The sequence below is a fragment of the Nannospalax galili genome, unplaced genomic scaffold (assembly GCF_000622305.1).
Source record: "Nannospalax galili isolate Female #2095 unplaced genomic scaffold, S.galili_v1.0 scaffold1448, whole genome shotgun sequence".
In the NCBI taxonomy this organism is placed as follows: Eukaryota; Metazoa; Chordata; class Mammalia; order Rodentia; family Spalacidae; genus Nannospalax; species Nannospalax galili.
Window position 1 is genome coordinate 633716 of NW_008358646.1, and position 8856 is coordinate 642571.

At 44.7% G+C, this 8856-nt stretch overlaps 1 protein-coding gene across 3 annotated transcripts in view; it reads right to left on the reverse strand.

Moving 5' to 3' along the window:
* The window catches only part of Dhrs7b (dehydrogenase/reductase 7B), a 43755-nt gene extending 35368 nt beyond the window's left edge, over positions 1-8387 (reverse strand). The window contains exon 1 of one of the 3 annotated variants that reach the window (XM_008821950.2): positions 8252-8387. In XM_008821950.2, the coding sequence (XP_008820172.1) occupies positions 8252-8268 (17 nt within the window). In that variant the 5' untranslated portion in view covers positions 8269-8387. Of the gene's footprint in view, positions 1-7958; positions 7990-8251 lie in introns of those variants that run through there. The other 2 variants (XM_029558090.1, XM_029558089.1) reach the window with 2 other exon arrangements.
* Positions 8388-8856: the final 469 nt, after the last annotated feature.

The following is an 8856-nucleotide window of genomic DNA, read 5'->3' on the forward strand; positions in this document are numbered from 1 at the left end:
AAGCTGGGTGTGATAGCACACCCCTTTAACCCCAGCACTGGGGAGGCAGAGGCAGGCAGATCTCTGTGAGATCAAAGCCAGTCTTGTCTACACAGAGAGTTCCCAGGCCAGCTGAAGCTATTGAGACTCTGTTTCAAAAGAGCAAGAAGCCAAGCATAGTGGCACACCCCTTCAACCCCAGCACTGGGGAGGCAGAAGCAGGCAGATCCTCATGAATTCAAGGCTAGCCTGGTCTACATAGCGAGTTCCAGGCCAGCTGGTGCTACAGGGAGACCCTGTCTCAAAAAAATAAAAAAGGGCCTGGAGAAATGGCTCAGCAGTTAAGAGCACTGACTCCTCTTGCAGAAGACCTGAGTTCGATTCCCAACACCCACATGGTGGCTATGAACCATCCTTAACTGCAGTTCCAGGGGAATCTAAAGCCCTCTTCTGACCTCTGTGGCACTGCACAACACGGGTGCACTCACATACATGCAGACAATACACTCATACACATAAAATAAAAATAATATTTAAAAAAAAGAAAAAAAGAATTCACATGTCCTTGCTTGATGCAAACTCCCAGTCTGATCTCAGTACAGATACCACCACATCTTTCTTATGACTTAGTAAGAAACCAAATTTTGTTTCTTACAGTTCAGTGTTTTTGCCTACTAAATAATTTATTTTTAAGTTTAAATCTGTCTTGATTTTTGCTTAAGATCAAGTTGGTAGCAGCATTTTTTATTCAGATATAAAGGTATGAATGGCAATTTCAAATGGTTAGTATAGCAAATTGCCTTTGAAACCAGGCAGATCTTGGTTCAAATATCAACAGCAAGTAGGTAAGTGTCTTTGGATAAGACTTCTGCCAGACTCTTATCTGAAAAATGGCTGACACCTGCCTTGTGAAACTGTAGGGAGAATTGCACGAGTCCTTGCAGGTTAAGTAACTATGTGGCCTAGATAAATGAAAATGATATTACCACAGTTGCAGGGCTATCTAGTTAGAAAAGTAACAGGTAACCTGAGAAATGGTAAACAGAAGCAACAAAGAAACTGGACAAATTAATCATTTTCCTTGCTGTGACCTACACTAATGGAAAACCAAATGAACTCGCTTAGATTTCTTTCCTTTTTTTTCTTTTTTTTGGTCTTTTGGAGACAGGATCTCTCTGTAGCCCCAGCTGGCCTGGAACTCACTATGTAGACCAGGCTGGTCTTGAGCTCAGAGAGATCCGCCAGCCTCTGCCTGCCATCCCAACTGCTGGGATTAAAGGTATGCACCACCATGCCGAGCTAGTGTTTTCTTTAAAAAAAAAAAAAAGCTAAATAAGCTAGGTCTGGCCAAGAGCTGCTTTCCTGAAGGGTTTAGACTCTTGTCTCTTAAATGTAAATAAAAGACAGCACTCTATGTTCCTGTTACCTTCCAAGTTTATGGTCTGGAAGCTTTAATGACTTATTTTAGATATAAGATGGGGGTTTTATTATTATTATTATTGTTTTTAAGACAGGGTCTCATGTAGCCTAGGCTGGTCTAGAGATGAGGACACCTTGAACTCCTTATCCTCCTACTTCCACCTCCCAAGTGTGGGATTCCAGGCTGTGCCATCATTCCTGGCCTAATATAGGGGGCTTTATTTTTCCTTCAGATATAGGTGATTAAGAAGCACTGAAGGGGACTTTAGGACAGACTGTGAAAGCATGTACAACAAACTGCTCTGAAGTCATTCTTACCAGAGTGTAGCAGGAAAGTAGAAACTCAAAAAAAAAAAGCTACATCAAGATTAACATATGAGGGGTCTGGAGAGATGGCTCAGCAGTTAAGAGCATTGGCTGCTCTTGCAGAGGACTGGAGTTTGGTTCCCAGCACCCACATGGAGGCAAAAACCATCTATAACTCCAGTTCCAGGGGATCCAACACCCTCTTCTGGTTTCCACAGACATTGCATGACATGAGTGCCCTTATACACATGCAGGTAGAACATTCAAACACATTAAAAATAAATAATTTTTTTAAAGATTAACATATGAAAGACAGTTATCAGAAAGATTAGAAGTCCTTCCCCACTTGGGCATACAACAAACTGAGCATGAGACCAGTCTACAGAGAAAGACTGGAAGCCCTTCCCCACCTTGGCTTTATCTAAGGAACAAAGTATACACAAAAAAGCCTATAATTGCAGCTGGAGAGATAGCTGAGCAGTTTGACTGACTGCTCTTGCAGAGGACCTGGGTTCAATTCCCAGCACCCACATGGTAGCTAACAACTGTCCCTAACTCCAGTTCCAGGGGAATCCAGTGCCCTCTTATGAACTCTGCAGGCACTGCACAACACAGGTACACTTACACATATGTGGGCAATACACTCATACACACAAATTTTTTTTTTAATTTTTTAAAGCCTACAATCTACAAACATGGGGGAGGCAGAGCTATGGAATGTCTTATAGAGGGTATGTGCCTTCTGGCCTAATAATTTTAGGGGCTTTTCCCTTGGCTCACTACCCTACTCCCATTCTTAGAAGTGCTTTCCTTTCTTAATAAAATGTCTGTTTCTAACTATATGTCCCTGGTACAATTCACTACCCTCATACACAAGAACCTGGATATCTCAACACATGCCCTTGAGACACTCTGTTGGGTGCCCTGAAACTCAGACCTGCACCTATCACAAGAGGACAAACTCCCATTCATCTCAGAACCTGGTCAAATGTAGCCACTTGGCTAATATACAACGGCTTTTCATTATCCCAGTCTGGCTTAGTGCTTATTCAATAATAGAACTATTCTCTGTCTTTTCTACATTTGTGAAGAGCTATTTTCTAGGTAGGCAGATTATATTTTTAAATTTTCCTCTCAAGTAAATATAAAGAACACTATTCCCATCCTGGGGCATTTCATCATTGTCTTCCCCACCTTCATGGTTCCCTCAAAACAAGAAAAATTTCTCTCTGACAAGAGCTTTCTGAGACTTAACAGTTCCTGTCTGTCACCAGAGGTGCAAATCCTCCCACCAATGGCCCTAGTGACACCTCTATATGGCTTATCTCAAAGCTCTCTTGTTAGGTGCTGGAGAGATGGCTCAGTGGTCAAGAGCACTGGTTGTGCCAGGGGTGGTGGCACATGCCTTTAATCCCAACACTTGGGAAGCAGAGGCTATAGGGGGACCCTGTCTCAAAAACACCAAAAAAAAAAAAAAAAAAGAGTACTGGTTGCTCTTGCAGAGGATCTGGGTTTGGATTTCAGCATCCACCTGGTAGCTAACAATAATCCACAACTCCAGTTCCAGGGGATCCAATGCATAACACTGGTGCACTTGTATCACTTACATACATGTAGGCATAACATTCATACACATAAATAAAATATTTTTTTAAAAAGATCTCTTGTGGGGGCTGGAGAGATGACTCAGCAGTTAAGAACACTAACTGTTCTTGCAGAAGACCTGGGTTCGAATCCCAGCACCTGCATGGCAGCTAACAAGTGTCCATAACTCCAGTTCCAGGGAATCCGACAGCCTCTTCTGACCTCCGTGGGCATTGCACAACATAGGGGCACTTACCTACATGCAGGCAATATACGCATACACATAAAAACAATAAATAAAAATTTTTTTTTAAAAATACATAAATTTTGCCGGGCGTGGTGGTGCACGCCTTTAATCCCAGCACTTGGGAGGCAGAGGCAGGCAGATCTCTGTGAGTTCAAGGCCAGCCTGGTCTACATAGTGAGTTCCAGGACAGCTGGGGGCTACAGGGAGCCCCTTTATAAAAAAAACCAAAAAAAAAAAAAAACCCATAAATTTTAAAAAAGGAATTGATAAAAGAATTATATATTATTTGTTGAGTACCTGTGCCAGTCACTACCAAAGAATCTTGCAAGCACAACCTAATTTACACTTCACTACAGACTTATTCCTAAAATTACAGCAGAAGAAACAGTCTTCCAGTCCTTGCTCTGCTACTTCCCCCCTGCAACTTTGGGTAAATGTCTTAAACTCTTGGTGACCAAGTGTCTAATCTAAGAGAGCCATTGTCATGGATGTTCAAGAGTTAGCACCTTCCCCATTCTTCTGAAAAAACATTTCTCCTTTGAAATCTTAACCTTGACCAAGCTTACTTGCCAAGGGCCTTGGTGCTTCTAGCCCTGGGTGTAGCCATGCAGTGGAGAAGTGGTACACAAGCATTATCTACATAGCACACGGTCATTAAAAGTACTAGACTGGTGGAACTAATCTTATTGGATGTTTAACAGCCATACTGTGCTGGATAGCTTTAGTGTCATCTTGACACACCTGGGTTGAGGGAGCCTCAGCTGGGGAATTGCCTCTATTGGACTGGCCTGTAGCCATGTCTGAGGGGCATCTTCTTGATGAGTGATGTGGGAGGGCCCAGCCCACTGTGGGTGGTGCCACCCCTGGGCAGGTGAGTCTGTGTTACATAAGAAAGCAGGCTGAGCAGAGGCCAGGGGAGCAAACCAGTAAGCAGCATTCCTCCATGGACTGTGCTCCACGTCCTGCCTCCAGGTTCCAGCCCTGAGTTCCTACCTTGCGCTCCCTGATGAACTGTGAGCCGGGATATGTAAGCTAAATAAACCCTTTCCTCCCCAAGTTGGTAGTGGTCAGAGTATTTTGTCACAGCAATGAAGAAACAAACCAGAACAGAAATTGGTACCGGGAGTGGGATATTGCTGTGACAGACTGACCTTGGTGTTTTGGGGAAGACTGTGGAAGTGTTTGGAACTTTGGGCTGGAAAAGCCATTTAGTGCTGAATTTGTTGCTGTGGTGCTTAGAACAGTTATGCTGAAAGAGCTGTGAACAGCAGAGGCCTGGCTTGTGAAGCTTCAAAGGGAAGTGGAGACTATCAGGGCTGTTCCTGTGATGTTTTGAATTGAGAATCTGTGCATTCTGGTGGGCTGGGGCTGAAGAATCAGCTGTGATTAAGAAGAGAACAGAACCTGAAGTAAGGCCTTTGCTTTGCTGGGACAATTGATGCTGGTTAGCTGGGGCTGCAAGATCAGCTGTAAGTAACAAGAGACCAGCATCACTGTGGCGAGATCTTCTGGGAGGTACTTCCTCAGGGTCAGCACACAGAGGGGACCCAAACCTCCATCTCTAGCTGGAAGCAGGACTTGGTAATGTGTAAGAGTCTCCTACATGGTTCTGGTGTTGAAAGTGTGAAGGGTCACAGAGAGCAGCTGAGGCTTGGCACTCTGAGAGGCCAGGAAAGGCCACAGATGAAAATGCAGCTTCAGTTGCAGTTAAGACCCCAGGATTGTAGGGGTCATGGAGAGAATCTGAGGCTTTGCACCCTAAGAGGCAAGAAGAGGCCATTGATGAAGGTGTAGCCTCAGTTTCAGTGGAGACCCCAGCTTTTTGGAGATGCTGGGACCATAGAACGGCCACCAAGGACAGCAGTACGTGTGGAATGGAGCTGGCCTGGGTCTGCAAGACGAGCTGAGTGTGCTGTGGACTGCAGAGTCAGAGCTGCCAGTACCCTTTGGAGCCCAGAAGATCATGAGTGAATCCCAGACAGATGTCCAGCCTCAAGCTACTTTGCTGGACCTTGGTTTTGCTTAGGTGTGCCTGATTCTTCCCTTTGAAGACAGTACTTGTTTTGGATTTTACAGAAGCCCACCCACAGTCAAAAGATTTTTAAAAGAGACTATGGACTTTTAAGCATTTGGATTTGTTAAGGATTGTGGGGTTCTTAAGGTTGTACTGTCTTATGTTGTGATATTAACATCATATCTTGGGGATAAAAATTGGAAAGTTTATGGTTTAACAGTGATGTTTGTGTGTCAAGTTGACAAGGGATCAATTGTGCTGGATAGCTTTAGTGTCAACTTGACACACCTGGGTTGAGGGAACCTCAATTGGGGGATTTCCTCTATTGGACTGGCCTGTGGCCATGTCTGAGGGGCATCTTCTTGATGAGTGATGTGGGAGAGCCCAGCCCACTGTCAGTGGTGCCACCCCTGGGCAGGTGGGCCTGTGTTGCATAAGAAAGCAGACTGAGCAGAGGCCAGGAGAGCAAGCCAGTAAGCAGCATTCCTCCATGGCCTGTGCTCCAGCTCCTGCCCTGAGTTCCTACCTTGGGTTCCCGGATGAAGTGTGAGCCGGGGTATATAAGCTAAATAAACCCTTTCCTCCCCAAGTTGGTAGTGGTCAGAGTATTTTGTCACAGCAATGAAGAAACAAACCAGAACACATATTTTGAGGCCTTTACTAATCTGGTCAGATGGACTTAAAGGACAGTTCTTGCCCCTTACCCTCCAAGGTCGACTAAGTTCCAGGGGACTATGGAACCGCTCTCAAATGTCCTATAACTGTGGTGAGTCACCTGTCCTCTTGTTCAGGGAGGCCATGGAGACCCCAACAGATGGACTTGAACCAGTGTCCAGTCTATGAAGAGGAGGGTCAACTCAGAGGAAACATTTCCTCCATGCTTCCAAGTGAAGCCAGCCATGATTGAGTAAGACCTTTGACTTATCTTCACATAGATGGAACTGGTAAAAGAAAAGCACCAAGGACTCCTCCAAGCCCATGTGACCCCTGAGGAACAGATCCTCAAACAACCTTAAGTGTAAAAATAAATTGATTTATTTGGGCCAACTGTATGGTCTTAAACACCCAAAAGGAAAGTATAACCAAAGAGTAAAGTCATAAGTATATTTCTTTAAGGGTTCAAGGGATTATACTTCCCAGACATTAGGTTTAAGTCCATATAAAAAGTTTAGACAATATTTCTCATTGATGATTTTGTTCCTAACCAGCAAGTGCTGCTCAGAGGTAAGACTTCAAATCTTGGTCTGCAATACTGTAATGCCCACCTGTAGCTAAGGGAGACAACCGGATATTGTTCTAAAATGATGCATAAATTTGTTTTCTCCCCTCTCTAGAAGCCTTTGATAGGGAACTGACACTGATTCCAACCACTCCAACAGCTATCAAAATATCTGAAAGGAAATCCTGAATCCATCACTCTCGAGTCCAGCCTTGGTAGACAAAAGAAAAATGAGGAGAAACCCAATAGAGGGATGCTTTTGGAAGCTCTCATCAAGAAATCCCAATGGACTCTGATACGAACATTTCAAATTTTCCCTGTTCTGACTTTTCTCTGGTTCCCTGTCTAGAACTTGTAAAGCTTGCCTTTACTTCTCCTTCACATCCCCTATTCACCAATCAAGGACTTTCTTTTCTCCCTACAGATAAGAGTTATGCAACTTGGGAATCTTTGATAGACCCACTGAAGGGGTACCCCAATTGCCTCACCCTGCCCCTGTTCAGCATGGAAGAAGCCAGAGGGGTCTGCATCCGATTCCCAATCTGCAAGTTGGGTAACCTCTTCAGAGGATGGTGTGATAAGAATCGGAGGTAGGAATTGGCTAGGCAGTAGGGGAAAAAGACCCCAAAGAAAACTAGCCAGTTTCTTGGCTAAAAGTCAACGTCCTTGGGCCTGTTAGCAACATACTCTGTTCCTAAGGCCAAAATGTTGAAAATATTTGGGAGCTTTTATGTAATCCTTAAAAGATTTTAGGGTTACCTCTTCAGAGGGAGGAATGTTAGAGTAGCAAAAAGCCCCATAAAAAAATTTTTTTTAATTAAAAAAAAGAAGAGCCAGGTGTGGTGGCCAACGCCTTTAATCCCAGCCCTTGGGAGGCAGAGGCAGGCGGATCTCTGTGAGTTCAAGGCCAGCCTGGCCTACAAAGTGAGCTCCAGGACAGCTGGGCTACAGGAAGACCCTGTCTCAAAAAGACAAAAAAAAAAAAAAAAAAACAAGAAACAGTACAAGTTATCAGAAAAAAGTGATGGGAAGATATGGGAGCAGAGGAAATGAGCATGGATTTGATCAAAACACCTTGTATGTGTGTATGAAATTCTCAATAAATTAAAAAAAAGAAGCGGGGTGCAGAAGCGGAGTGCAGAAGCTGGGGTACAGAAGCTGGGGTGCAGAAGCCAGACGCAAACACCCACCAACGCACTTCAGGGGCTGTGGGTTTGTGGTGGTTTTCCGGGACCACCGGGGCTGCCGACCAGGGGACTCCAGCAACAGAACACGCCCTGGCCAAGACTCCAGTCTGAATCGGTCTTCCTTCCTGAACCAGCCTTCCTTCCCGGTTTGGCGCTCACGGGGAGCCGGAAGCCTTCAGGGCCTGAGGCCTCCCCAGCTGGAGTCTCCCGAAGGATCCGGAGCACCAGCGGCAGCTCCAGACCGGACTCTGCCCTCCTCACTCCCCACACGGAGATTCCTGGTACCCAGCACTTACCTGGCCGGGGAAACCATAGGCAATCAACTTCATCCTCCCGCTCGGAAATGATGCAAACACAGCCCTCCCCTTTTATCTTCCGGAGGGGAAATTCGGAAGGTAATGATATGGGTTCCGTTCACTTTCAGGAAAAAATAAACGTGCTACAGATCGCCTGTAAGCCCACCCCTTAGGAGGATCAAGCATTCAAGGTCATCCTCAGCCTGGGCTACCTGACACTGTCTCACAAAACAAACATTTATGTTATAGTTATAAACATTAGTATAATGAACAATGTGATATTGGCGCAAAGATTTGGGGGGAATTTTATTTGCCAGTAAAAAAAAAAAAAAGAGAGAGAAGCTAGAAACAGACATACCCATAAGTAGTCACTTTTCCTCCCACTGCTATAAAACTAGGAACGTTCCTGTCTATCAATTGAGGGGAAAAATGAAACTTTCTAAGGCAGGATCTCACTATGAAGCCTAAGCTGGACTACAATTCCTGATCCTCCTGCCTCAACCCCCTAAGTGTTGGAATGACAAGATGTGTACCATCATACCCAGAAAGGAAAAGAAGAAAAAAAGAACCTTGACCTTTCTACCTCATGCAAAAAGATTCTAGAC